A 14257-nucleotide genomic window follows, 5' to 3' on the forward strand; every position below is an offset into this window, starting at 1 on the left:
GTCCGTCAGGGTGTCCCTGGAGGTTTGGGTGTCCCTCAAGGTGTCCCTGGAGGTTTGGGTGTTCCTCAGGGTGTTCCCAAGAGGTTTGGGTCTCTCTGGGAGGTTTGGGTGTCCCTCAGGGTGTCCCTGGAGGTTTGGGTGTCCCTCAGGGTGTCCCTCAGGGTGTCTCCAAGAGGTTTGGGTGTTCTCAGGGTGTCCCTGGCGGTTTGGGTGTCCCTCAGGGTGTCCGTCAGGGTGTCCCTGGAGGTTTGGGTGTCCCTCAGGGTGTCCCTAGAGGTTTGGGTGTTCTCAGGGTGTCCCCAACAGGTTGGGTGTCCCTCAGGGTGTCCCTCAGGGTGTCCCTGGAGGTTTGGGTGTTCCTCAGGGTGTTCCCAAGAGGTTTGGGTCTCCCTGGGAGGTTTGGGTGTCCCTCAGGGTGTCCCTGGAGGTTTGGGTGTCCCTCAGGGTGTCCCTCAGGGTGTCCCCAAGAGGTTTGGGTGTCCCTCAGGGTGTCCGTCAGGGTGTCCCTGGAGGTTTGGGTGTTCTCAGGGTGTCCCTGGAGGTTTGGGTGTACCTCAGGGTGTCCCCAACAGGTTGGGTGTCCCTCAGGGTGTTCCTCAGGGTGTCCCTGGAGGTTTGGGTGTCCCTCAGGGTGTCCCTCAGGGTGTCCCCCCAGGAGGTTTGGGCCTCCCCGGGTGCCATTTCGGGCACCATCCGCAGAGCTTTGGGGAGGGGGTTGCCTGAGCCTGGGTGTCCCTCAGGAGAAGGAGGGGGTGCAGTGGGAGGCGAAGGAGGAGGAGGAGGAGGAGGAGGAGGAGGAGGAGGAAGGGGAGAAGGAGGAGGAGGACGACCACATGGAGTACTGCCGCGTCTGCAAGGACGGGGGGGAGCTGCTGTGCTGCGACGCCTGCGTGTCCTCCTACCACATCCACTGCCTCAACCCCCCCCTGCCCGAGGTCCCCAACGGCGAGTGGCTCTGTCCCCGCTGCACGGTACGGGGGGGACACGGGGACAGCGGGGACATGGTGGGGGGACACGGGGACATGGAGGGGGACATGGGGGTGACCCGGGGATTGGGGGGACACAGGGGGGACATGGGGACGGGGGAGGGGACACGGGGACATGGGGGAGACATGGGGACAGGGGGGACATGGCAGGGACATGGGGGACATGGGGGGTGACCTGGGGATGGGGGGGACACGGGGGACATGGGGACGGGGGGGGACATGGGGACATGGGGGAGACATGGGGGGGACATGGGGACGGGACACAGGGACATGGAGGGGGACATGGGGACATGGCAGGGACATGGGGGACATGGGGGGTGACCTGGGGATGAGGGGGACACAGGGGGGACATGGGGAGACATGGTGGGACATGGGGACATGGGGGGGGACATAGGGGACAGGGACATGGGGACACAGGGGGGACATGGGGATGGGGGGGGACATGGGGGGTGACCCGGGGGGACAGCGGGGACATGGGGGGGGGACACGGGGATGGGGGGGGGCACAGGGGGGACATGGTGGGGGGACACGGGGACATGGAGGGGGACATGGGGACAGGGCGGACATGGGGACGGGGGGGGACATGGGGGGTGACCCGGGGATTGGGGGGACACAGGGGGGACATGGGGACGGGGGGGGGGACACGGGGACATGGGGGAGACATGGGGGGGACATGGGGACGGGACACAGGGACATGGAGGGGGACATGGGGACAGGGGGGACATGGCAGGGACATGGGGGACATGGGGGGTGACCTGGGGATGAGGGGGACACAGGGGGGACATGGGGAGACATGGTGGGACATGGGGACATGGGGGGGGACATAGGGGACAGGGACATGGGGACACAGGGGGGACATGGGGACAGGGGGGGACATGGGGGGTGACCCGGGGGGACAGCGGGGACATGGGGGGGGGACACGGGGATGGGGGGGGGCACAGGGGGGACATGGTGGGGGGACACGGGGACATGGAGGGGGACATGGGGACAGGGCGGACATGGGGACGGGGGGGGACATGGGGGGTGACCCGGGGATTGGGGGGACACAGGGGGGACATGGGGACGGGGGGGGGGACACGGGGACATGGGGGAGACATGGGGGGGACATGGGGACGGGACACAGGGACATGGAGGGGGACATGGGGACAGGGGGGACATGGCAGGACATGGGGGACATGGGGGGTGACCTGGGGATGAGGGGGACACAGGGGGGACATGGGGAGACATGGTGGGACATGGGGACATGGGGGGGGACATAGGGGACAGGGACATGGGGACACAGGGGGGACATGGGGACGGGGGGGGACATGGGGGGTGACCCGGGGGGACACGGGGACAGCGGGGACATGGGGGGGGGACACGGGGATGGGGGGGACACAGGGGGGGACACGGGGACAGGGGGGGGACACGGGGACAGGGGGGGGACATGGGGACAGGGGGGGGACATGGGGACATGGAGGGGGACAGGGGGACAGAGGGGACATGATGGGGACATGGGGGGTGACCTGGGGATGAGGGGGACACAGAGGGGACATGGGGAGACATGGTGGGACATGGGGACATGGGGGGGACATGGGGGACATGGAGATGGGGGGGACATGGCAGGACACGGGGACATGGGGGGGACAGGGGATGGGGGGGCATGTGGGACATGGGGGGGACATGGGGGGACACGGGGACATGGGGGGGGACCTGGGGGGACACGGGGATATGGGGGGACATGGCGGGACGGGGGGGGACATGGCAGGACACAGGGACATGGGGGGGGACATGGGGACAGGGACATGGGGGGACATGGGGGGATACAGGGACATGAGGGGGGATACAGGGGGACACAAGGACAGTGGGGGACATGGGGGGGGACACGGGGGGACAGGGGAACGGTGGGGGACACAGGGACATGGGGAGGGACATGGGTAACACCCGAGGGACATGGGGGATGGGGACATGGGGGACACGGGGACATGGGGGGACACAGGGACAGGGCGGGATGTGGGGACATGGGACAAGGGGGACATGGGGGACACGGGGATGGGGGGGACACAAGGACGTGGGGGGACACAGGGACAGGGCGACACGGGGGGACATGGGGGCCATGGGGACGGGGGGGCCACGGGGCCGAGGACAGGGACATTGGGGACAGCCACCCCTTGGGGGGACATCCTGCCCGCCCCCCCCCCCCCCCGGGGGTGCTCTGGATGTCATGGGGGGGCCCCCCCCAGCCTTGTCCCCATGTCCCCAACCCCTCTGTGTGTGTCCCCCCCCCCCCCCCCAGTGCCCGGTGCTGAAGGGGCGGGTCCAGAAGATCCTGTACTGGCGATGGGGGGAGCCCCCCCCCCCCTGTGGCCGCCCCCCCCGGGGCCCCCCCCCCCCGAGGGCCCCCCCCCCGGCGCTGCAGGGTCGCTCGGAGCGGGAATTCTTCGTCAAGTGGGTGGGACTCTCCTACTGGCACTGCTCCTGGATCAAGGAGCTGCAGGTACGGGGGGGCCCCCGCACCCCCAAAATGCCGGGGGGGGGCCCATCGCTCCCTTTGGGGGGGGGCGCTGATACTGGCTGATACTTGGGGGGCGCCCGATTCGCCCATTCGGGAGGGGGGGGGGGGGGGGGGGGGCTGATATGGGAGGGGGTGCCTGTCCCTCTGAGGGGACCCCCTGGTATGGGGGGGGGGCCTATTCGCCCATTCTGGGGGGGCCCTGATATTGGGGGGCCCCGTCTACCCCTTTAGGGGGGCCTGATACTGGGGGGGGGGGCCCTGATATGTGGGGGGGCCCTATTTGCCTATTCTGGGGGGGGCCCTGATATTGGGGGGCCCCGTCTACCCCTTTAGGGGGGCCTGATACTGGGGGGGGGGGGGCTGATACTTGGGGGGGCCCTATTCCCCCATTCTGGGGGGGCCCTGATAGTGGGGGGGCCCCATCTACCCCTTTAGGGGGGCCTGATACTGGGGGGGGGGGGCCCTGATACTTGGGGGGCCCTATTCCCCCATTCCGGGGGGGCCCTGATATTGGGGGGGCCCCATCTACCCCTTTAGGGGAGCCTGATACTGGGGGGGGCTGTCTGTACCTCAGAGGGGGGGCCCTGGTACTTGGGGGGGGCCCTATTAGCCCATTCTGGGGGGGCCCTGATATTGGGGGGGCCCCGTCTACCCCTTTAGGGGGGCCTGATACTTGGGGGGCCCTATTTGCTCATTCTGGGGGGGCCTGTCTATTCCTCTTGGGGGCCCCCTGATAGTTGGGGGGGCCCTATTCCCCCATTCTGGGGGGGCCCTGATATTGGGGGGGCCCCATCTACCCCTTTAGGGGGGCCTGATACTGGGGGGGGGGGGCTGTCTATACCTCAGGGGGGGGGCCCTGGTACTTGGGGGGGCCCTATTAGCCCATTCTGGGGGGGCCCTGATATTGGGGGGCCCCCCCCCCTCCTTTAGGGGAGCCTGATACTGGGGGGGGGGGGGGCTGATACTGGCCCCCCCCCATTCCCACACCAGCACCCTCATTCCTCCCCCTACCCCCCCCCCAATTCCAGAGCCCCTTGTGGGGGGGTTCAGGGGGGTGCTTGGGGGGCCCCCCCCCTCCCCGTTTCTAATTTTGGGGTGCCCCCCCCCCCCCCCCAACAGCTGGAGATCTTCCACCTGGTGATGTACCGCAACTACCAGCGCAAGAACGACATGGACGAGCCCCCCCCCCTCGACTACGGGTCGGGGGACGACGACCCCAAAAGTGAGAAACGGGGGGGGGCCGGGGGGGACCCCCTTTTCGGGGGGATGGAGGAACGGTTCTACCGCTACGGCATCAAACCCGAGTGGATGACGGTGCATCGCATCATCAACCACAGGTGGGGGGGGGCACCCATGGGTGCTGAGGGGGGGTGGGGGGCTCAAGGGACACCCCCCCCGCCACTCCTGGGGACCCCCAAAATGGGGAGGGGGTGGGTGGTATTGGGAGAGCCTGGGTGGGGGTTTGGGGGCATCTCAGGGACATTCTGGGCACCCTTGGGTGCTCCTGGACACCCCCAGCACCCATGGGTGACCCATTGGCACTGGGGGACCCCCACAGGCCCCCCCCCCAGCACCAGGGGACCCCCTACAGCCCCCCCACCCCAGCACCCATGGGTGCTTCCCGGCACTAGGGAACCCCCACAGCCCCCCCTAGATGGGGAGAACCTGGATGTGGTTTGGGGACACCCCAGGGACATTCTGGGCACCCTTGGGTGCCCCTGGACACCCACAGCACCCATGGGTGACCCCCTGGCACTAGGAGATCCCCACAGCCCCCCCCCCCCCCCCCCCCAAATTGTCAGCATCAGCCATGGGGGCAGGGGAGCACCTAGGTGGAGGTTTGGGGCACCCCAGAGACATTCTGGGCACCCTTGGGTGCCCCTGGACATCCCCAGCACCCATGGGTGACCCACTAGCACCAGGGGACCCCCTACAGCCCCCCCACCCCAGCACCCATGGGTGCTTCCCGGCACTAGGGAACCCCCACAGCCCCCCCTAGATGGGGAGAGCCTGGATGTGGTTTGGGGACACCCCAGGGACATTCTGGGCACCCTTGGGTGCCCTTGGACACCCACAGCACCCATGGGTGACCCCCTGGCACTAGGAGATCCCCACAGCCCCCCCCCCCCCCCAAATTGTCAGCATCAGCCATGGGGGCAGGGGAGCACCTAGGTGGAGGTTTGGGGCACCCCAGAGACATTCTGGGCACCCTTGGGTGCCCCTGGACACCCACAGCACCCATGGGTGCCTCAGGCACTGTCCCCACATGACCCCGTGTCCCCAGGTGACCTCATGTCCTCACTGTGTGACACACGTCCCTGTCCCCGGGTGACCCCTTGTCCCCGGGTGACCCCTGCCCTCAGGGTGTCCCCGGTGTCTCCCTGACGGCAGCGGGTGACACCGGTGACAGCGGGTGACGCTTCCGCGTGTCCCCTTGTCACCCACACCCTGGAGGCACGTGGCAGCCCCTCCCCCTGCCCTGTCCCTGTGTCCCCAGTGTCCCCATTGTCCCCACGGTGCCTGTTGTCCCCAGTAGCACCTGTTGCCCCCATGGTGCCTCTTGTCCCCATTGTCCCTGTTGTGGGCCATGACCCCCATTGCCCCCCAGTGTCCCCATTGTCCCCACGGTGCCCGGTGTCCCCGTGGTGCCTGTTGTCCCCATTGTCCCTGTTGTGAGCCATGACCCCCGTTAGCCCCTCAGTGTCCCCATTGTCCCCTGGGTGCCCATTGTCCCCAGTGTCCCCATTGTCCCCTGGGTGCCCGGTGTCCCCTGGGTGCCCGGTGTCCCCGTGGTGCCTGTTGTCCCCATTGTCCCTGTTGTGAGCCATGACCCCCGTTGCCCCCCAGTGTCCCCATTGTCCCCACGGTGCCTGTTGTCCCCAGTAGCACCTGTTGCCCCCATGGTGCCTCTTGTCCCCATTGTCCCTGTTGTGGGCCATGACCCCCATTGCCCCCCAGTGTCCCCATTGTCCCCTGGGTGCCTGTTGTCCCCAGTGGTACCTGTTGCCCCCACGCTGCCTGTTGTCCCCATTGTCCCCATCGTCCCTGGTTTGGGCCATGACCCCCAGTGTCCCCATTGTCCCCACGGTGCCCGGTGTCCCCTGGGTGCCTGTTGTCCCCAATGGTTCCTGTTGCCCCCGTGGTGCCCGGTGTCCCTGGTGTCCCCGGTCCGGGCCGTGCCCCCCGTTGCCCCCCGGTGTCCCCGGTGTCCCCGGGGCGGGCGGTGACGCGGTGCCGCGCAGCGTGGACCGGAAGGGGCAGTACCACTACCTGGTGAAGTGGCGGGACCTGCCCTACGACCAGGCCACCTGGGAGGAGGACGAGATGCCCATCCCCGACTACGACCTCCACAAGCTGGCTTACTGGAAACACCGGTGAGGGACTGGGGGGGACACGGGGACATGGGGACATGGGGGTGTCCCTACTGGAAACACCGGGGAGGGACTGGGGGGCGCTGGGGGGACATGGGGACGTGGGGACGTGGGGATGTCCCTACTGGAAACACCGGTGAGGGACTGGGGGGCACTGGGGGAACACAGGGACATGGGGATGTGGCTACTGGAAACACCGGTGAGGGACTGGGGGGCACTGGGGGGACACGGGGACATGGGGACATGGGGATGTCCCTACTGGAAACACCGGTGAGGGACTGGGGGGCACTGGGGGGACACGGGGACATGGGGGTGTCCCTACTGGAAACACCGGGGAGGGACTGGGGGGCACTGGGGGGGACACGGGGACATGGGGGTGTCCCTACTGGAAACACCGGGGAGGGACTGGGGGGCACTGGCGGGGACACGGGGACACGGGGACATGGGGATATGGGGATGTCCCTACTGGAAACACCGGTGAGGGACTGGGGGGGACTGGGGGGGACACGGGGACGTGGGGACATGGGGATGTGGGGATGTGCCTGCTGGAAACACCAGTGAGGGACTGGGAGGGACTGGGGGGGGACACAGCGACATGGGGATGTGCCTGCTGGAAACACTGGTGAGGGACTGGGGGGCACTGGGGGGGACACGGGGACATGGGGATGTGCCTACTGGAAACACTGGTGAGGGACTGGGGGGCACTGGGGGGACACGGGGACGTGGGGACATGGGGATATGGGGATATGGGGATGTCCCTACTGGAAACACCGGGGAGGGACTGGAAGGGACTGGGGGGGACACAGGGACATGGGGATGTGGCTACTGGAAACACTGGTGAGGGACTGGGGGGCACTGGGGGGGACACGGGGACATGGGGATGTGCCTACTGGAAACACTGGTGAGGGACTGGGGGGCACTGGGGGGACACGGGGACGTGGGGACATGGGGATATGGGGATATGGGGATGTCCCTACTGGAAACACCGGGGAGGGACTGGAAGGGACTGGGGGGGACACAGGGACATGGGGATGTGGCTACTGGAAACACTGGTGAGGGACTGGGAGGGACTGGGGGGGACACGGGGACGTGGTGACGTGGGGATGTCCCTACTGGAAACACCGGTGAGGGACTGGGAAGGACTGGGAGGGGACACAGGGACATGGGGATGTGGCTACTGGAAACACTGGTGAGGGACTGGGAGGGACTGGGGGGGTCACAGGGGGACATGGGGACATGGGGATGTGCCTGCTGGAAACACCAGTGAGGGACTGGGGGGGGACACGGGGACAGGGGGGGACACAGGGATGTGGGGATGTGGCTACTGGAAACACTGGTGAGGGACTGGGAGGGACTGGGGGGGACATGGGGACATGGGGATGTGGCTACTGGAAACACCAGTGAGGGACTGGGAGGGACTGGGGGGGACACGGGGGGACGCAGGGGTGTGGGGACGTGGGGATGTGGCTACTGGAAACACTGGTGAGGGACTGGGGGCGACTGGGGGGGACAAGGGGGGGACATGGGGGTGTATCCTCACACTGCCCCTGTGTCCCCTGTCCCTCCCATGTTCCCCCCCCTTGTCCCTGTGTCCCCCCATGTCCTAATGTCCCCCCATGTCCTCATGTCCCCCCCCATGTCCCCCCCCGTGTCCCCCCCGTGTCCCCCGTGTCCCCAGGGAGGTGTTTATGGGGGAGGACCCGGCCCAGCCCCGGCGCTACAAGAAGAAGAAGAAGGAGACGCCGGGGGAGGGACCCCCCGACTCCCCCACCAACGACGTGAGTGCCCCGACACCTGGGGGGCCCCCCAAATCCTGGGGGTCCCCCCCCCATGGTCCCTTGGGTGTGTCCTCCCCAACACCTGGGTGCTCCCTGGATGCCTGGGTCCCCCCATGGACCCTTGGGTGTCTCCCCAAACCTGGGTGTCCCCCCCAGCCACCTGGGTCCCCCCCATGGTCCCTTGGGTGTCCCCCCAAATCTGGGGGTGTCCCCCCAAACCTGGGTCCCCCCCATCCACCTGGGTCCCCCCCATGGTCCCTTGGGTGTCCCCCCAAATCTGGGGGTGTCCCCCCAAACCTGGGTCCCCCCCATCCACCTGGGTCCCCCCCATGGACCCTTGGGTGTCCCCCCAAAGCTGGTGGGTGTCCCCCATCCACCTGGGTCCCACCCATGGTCCCTTGGGTGTCCCCCCAAATCTGGGGGTGTCCCCCCAAACCTGGGTCCCCCCCATCCACCTGGGTCCCCCCCATGGTCCCTTGGGTGTCCCCCCAAAGCTGGGGGTGTCCCCCCAAACCTGGGTCCCCCCCATCCACCTGGGTCCCCCCCATGGACCCTTGGGTGTCCCCCCAAAGCTGGTGGGTGTCCCCCATCCACCTGGGTCCCACCCATGGTCCCTTGGGTGTCCCCCCAAACCTGGGTCCCCCCCATCCACCTGGGTCCCCCCCATGGACCCTTGGGTGTCCCCCCAAAGCTGGTGGGTGTCCCCCATCCACCTGGGTCCCACCCATGGTCCCTTGGGTGTCCCCCCAAATCTGGGTGTCCCCCCCCCAAAACTGGGTCCCCCCCATGGACCCTTGGGTGTCCCCCCAAACCTAGTGGGTCCCTCCCATCCACCTGGGTCCCACCCATGGACCCTTGGGTGTCCCCCCAAAGCTGGTGGGTGTCCCCCATCCACCTGGGTCCCACCCATGGTCCCTTGGGTGTCCCCCCAAATCTGGGTGTCCCCCCCCAAAACTGGGTCCCCCCCATGGACCCTTGGGTGTCCCCCCAAACCTAGTGGGTGTCCCCCATCCACTTGGGTCACACCCATGGACCCTTGGGTGTCCCCCCAAATCAGGGTGTTGTCCCCCAAAACTGGGTCCCCCCCCATGGTCCCTTGGGTATCCCCCAAATCTCAGTCCCCCCACAGACCCTTGGTGTCCCCCCAAACCTAGTGGGTCCCCCCATCCACCTGGGTCCCACCCATGGACCCTTGGGTGTCCCCCCAAATCTGGGTGTTGTCCCCCAAACCTGGCTCCCCCCCATGGTCCCTCACGTGTCCCCCGGCCACCTGGGTGTCCTGGGACCTCCATGACCCCCTGAGGCACCTTGAAGTGGGGGGGGCAGGGTTAGACCTCCCGGCCGCCTGTTCCCCACCCGCCCCCCGTCCGACTGACGCCTTCCCCCCGCGCCCCCCCCGGCAGCCGACGGTGAAGTACGAGACGCAGCCGCGGTTCATCACGGCGACGGGCGGCACCTTACACCTCTACCAGCTGGAGGGGCTCAACTGGCTGCGCTTCTCCTGGGCCCAGAGCACCGACACCATCCTGGCCGACGAGATGGGCTTGGGCAAGACCATCCAGACCATCGTCTTCCTCTACTCGCTCTACAAGGAGGTGAGCTCGCTCTCGCCTGCGCCCCGGTGTCACCCGCTCGGGCCCCGGTGGCACCCGCTTGGGCCCTGGTGTCACCCACGTGGGTCTGGTGTTTCCTACTTGGCCCCCGTGGCACCCACCTGGCCCCTATGGCACCCACTTGGCCCCTGGTGTCAACCAGCTGGCCTTGGTGTCTGCTCTTTGGCCCCTGGTGTCAATTGCCTGGCCCTGGTATCACCTGTATGGCCCCCGTGTCACCCACTTGGCCCCCATGTCACCCGTCTTGGCCCCTGGTGTCACCCACACGGCCCCGATGTCACCCACTTGGCCCCCATGTCACCCACTTGGCCCCCGTGTTGCCCACCTTGGCCCCTGGTGTCACCCACAGGGGTCTGGTGTATCCTACTTGGCCCCCATGGCACCCACTTGGCCCCTGGTGTCAACCACATGGCCTTGGTGTCTCTTCCTTGGGTCCTGGTGTCTCCTCCTTGGCCCCCATGTCACCCACTTGGCCCCCATGTCGCCCGCCTTGGCCCCTGGTGTCACCCACAGGGGTCTGGTGTTTCCTATTTGACCCCCATGGCACCCACCTGGCCCCCATGGCACCCACTTGGCCCCTGGTGTCAACCACCTGGCCTTGGTGTCTCCTCCTTGACCCCTGGTGTCACCAGTCTGGCCCCTGGTGTCACCCACACAGGCCTGGTGTTTCCTACTTGGCCCCCATGTCACCCACTTGACCCCTGGTGTCACCCAACTGGTCTTGGTGTCTCCTCCTTGGCCCCTGGTGTCAACCACCTGGCCCTGGTGTCACCCGCCTGGCCCCTGGTGTCACCCAACTGGGCCCCAGTGTCACCTGACTGGCCCTGGTGTCACCCACTTGGCCCTTTGTGTCACCCGCCTGGCCCCTGGTGTCACCCGTGTGGCCTCTGGCACCATCCGCTGCTGACACCGGCTCCTCCCTGAGGCCCTGTCACCACCCTGGGGTGTCACCGCGTCCCCGCCCGTGTCCCACGGGCCACCAGAGACATTTTTATCCCCTCCAGCCACCCCCCATTGTCCCCACGTCCCCGTCCGTGTCCCCATGGCCGCTGGGGTGTCCCCCTGCCCTCGCGTCACGCTGTCCTCGCTTCCCCCTGTGTCACCGTGTCCCTGTGTCCTCTGGGGACCCCCCCTGTGTCACCCCGTCCCCTGGGGACCCCGTCCCGCCCCGTCCCCCCGTGTCACCATGTCCCCACGTCCCCCCAGGGACACCGTCCTGCGCCATCCCCCTGTGTCACCCTGTCCCCACATCCCCTGGGGACCCTGTCCCACGCTGTCACCCCTGTGTCACCCCGTCCCCGTGTCCCCCAGGGACCCCGTCCTGTGCTGTCCCCCTGTGTCACCCTGTCCCCAGGGGATCCTGTCCTGTGCCGTCCCCATCTGTCACCCCGTCCCCGCGTCCCCCAGGGACCCTGTCCCGCGCCGTCCCCCTGTGTCACCCTGTCCCCCAGGGACCCCCCTGTGTCACCCCATCCCCATGTCCCCCGGGGGACCCCAGCCCCCTGTGTCACCCTGTCCCCTGGGGACCCCATCCCGCGCCGTCCCCATGTCACCCCATCCCTGTGTCCCCCAGGAACCCTGTCCCCGTGTCACCCTGTCCCCTGGGGACCCCCCTGTGTCACCCTGTCCCCGCGTCCCCTGGGGACCCCATTCTGCGCCATCGCCCTGTGTCACCCTGTCCCCGGGGGACCCCATCCTGCGCCATCCCGTGTCACCCTGTCTGCTGGGGACCCTGTCCCGCGCCGTCCCCCTCTGTCACCCCATCCCCGTGTCCCCCAAGGACCCCGTCCCGCGCCGTCCCCCTGTGTCACCCTGTCCCCATGTCCCCCGGGGACCCCGTCCCGCGCCGTCCCCCTGTGTCACCCTGTCCCCATGTCCCCCGGGGACCCCGTCCCACGCCATCCCCCTGTGTCACCCTGTCCCCATGTCCCCCGGGGACCCCGTCCCACGCCATCCCCCCTGTCCCACACCGTCCCCGTGTCCCACAAGGACCCCGTCCTGCGCCATCCCCCTGTGTCACCCTGTCCCCGGGGGACCCCATCCTGCGCCATCCCGTGACACCCTGTCCGCTGGGGACCCTGTCCCGTGCCATCCCCCTGTGTCACCCCATCCCTGTGTCCCCCGGGGACCCCGTCCCACGCCATCCCCCTGTCCCACACCGTCCCCAAGGACCCCGTCCCGCGCCGTCCCCCTGTGTCACACTGTCCCCACGTCCCCCAAGGGCCCCGTCCCCGTGTCCCCGTGTGACGCGCTGTCCCCCAGGGCCACACCAAGGGCCCGTTCCTCGTCAGCGCCCCGCTCTCCACCATCATCAACTGGGAGCGGGAGTTCCAGATGTGGGCCCCGGCCTTCTACGTTGTCACCTACACCGGGGACAAGGACAGCCGGGCCATCATCCGCGAGAACGAGTTCTCCTTCGATGACAACGCCATGAAGGGGGGCAAGAAAGCCTTCAAGATGAAGGTGAGCCCCCACGCCGGGGTCCTTTTTGGGGTGTTGGGGGGTTGCACCCACACACCAGGGTTCATTTTGGGGTGTTGGGGGGCTACAGCCGAACACCTGGGTCCCTTTTGGGGTGTTGGGGGGCTACAGCTGGGTGCCAGGGTCCCTTTTGGGGTGTTGGGGGGCTACACCCGGACACCTGAGTCCCTTTGGGGGTGTTGGGGGGCTACAGCTGGGTGCCAGGGTCCCTTTTGGGGTGTTGGGGGGCTACACCCGGACACCTGAGTCCCTTTTGGGGTGTTGAGGAGCTACACCCGGACACCTGAGTCCCTTTGGGGGTGTTGGGGGGCTACAGCTGGGTGCCAGGGTCCCTTTTGGGGTGTTGGGGGGCTACACCCGGACACCTGAGTCCCTTTGGGGGTGTTGGGGGGCTACAGCTGGGTGCCAGGGTCCCTTTTGGGGTGTTGGGGGGCTACACCCGGACACCTGAGTCCCTTTGGGGGTGTTGGGGGGCTACAGCTGGGTGCCAGGGTCCCTTTTGGGGTGTTGGGGGGCTACACCCGGACACCTGAGTCCCTTTGGGGGTGTTGGGGGGCTACAGCTGGGTGCCAGGGTCCCTTTTGGGGTGTTGGGGGGCTACACCCGGACACCTGAGTCCCTTTTGGGGTGTTGAGGAGCTACACCCGGACACCTGAGTCCCTTTGGGGGTGTTGGGGGGCTACAGCTGGGTGCCAGGGTCCCTTTTGGGGTGTTGGGGGGCTACACCCGGACACCTGAGTCCCTTTGGGGGTGTTGGGGGGCTACAGCTGGGTGCCAGGGTCCCTTTTGGGGTGTTGGGGGGCTACACCCGAACACCTGGGTCCCTTTTGGGGTGTTGGGGGGCTACACCCAGACACCTGAGTCCCTTTGGGGGTGTTGGGGGGCTACAGCTGTGTGCCAGGGACCCTTTTGGGGTGTTGAGGGGCTACAGCTGGGTGCCAGGGTCCCTTTTGGGGTGTTGGGGGGCTACACCCGGACACCTGAGTCCCTTTTGGGGTGTTGGGGGGCTACAGCTGGGTGCCAGGGTCCCTTTTGGGGTGTTGGGGGGCTACACCCGGACACCTGAGTCCCTTTGGGGGTGTTGGGGGGCTACACCTGGACGCCAGGGTCCTTTTTGAGGTGTTGAGGGGCTACACCCAGACACCAGGGTTCATTTTGGGGTGTTGGGGGGCTACACCCGAACACCTGGGTCCCTTTTGGGGTGTTGGGGGGCTACAGCTGGGTGCCAGGGTCCCTTTTGGGGTGTTGGGGGGCTACACCCGGACACCTGAGTCCCTTTTGGTGTGTTGGGGGGCTACAGCTGGGTGCCAGGGTCCCTTTTGGGGTGTTGAGGGGCTACAGCTGGGTGCCAGGGTCCCTTTTGGGGTGTTGGGGGGCTACACCCGAAGACCTGAGTCCTTTTTAGGTGTTGGGGTCTACACCTGGATTCTTGGGTCCCTTTGGGGGTGTTAGATGGCCAGAAACCGGGGTGCCGCAGGGGGTGTCAGGGTGCCGGGGGGGGTGTCAGGGTGCCGGGGGGGGTGTCAGGGTGCAG

At 67.6% G+C, this 14257-nt stretch overlaps 1 protein-coding gene across 1 annotated transcript in view; it reads left to right on the forward strand.

The window, feature by feature from the left end:
- Nucleotides 1-14257, forward strand: part of LOC141938831 (chromodomain-helicase-DNA-binding protein 3-like) — a gene marked incomplete at its 5' end in the record, with an annotated part of 59962 nt that overhangs the window by 8398 nt on the left and 37307 nt on the right. The window contains 7 exon segments of the mRNA XM_074857849.1: nucleotides 741-971; nucleotides 3262-3462; nucleotides 4600-4817; nucleotides 6723-6854; nucleotides 8530-8629; nucleotides 10033-10224; nucleotides 12505-12705. Coding sequence (XP_074713950.1) covers nucleotides 741-971; nucleotides 3262-3462; nucleotides 4600-4817; nucleotides 6723-6854; nucleotides 8530-8629; nucleotides 10033-10224; nucleotides 12505-12705 — 1275 coding nt within the window.

The sequence above is a fragment of the Strix uralensis genome, unplaced genomic scaffold (assembly GCF_047716275.1).
Source record: "Strix uralensis isolate ZFMK-TIS-50842 unplaced genomic scaffold, bStrUra1 scaffold_334, whole genome shotgun sequence".
NCBI lineage: Eukaryota > Metazoa > Chordata > Aves > Strigiformes > Strigidae > Strix > Strix uralensis.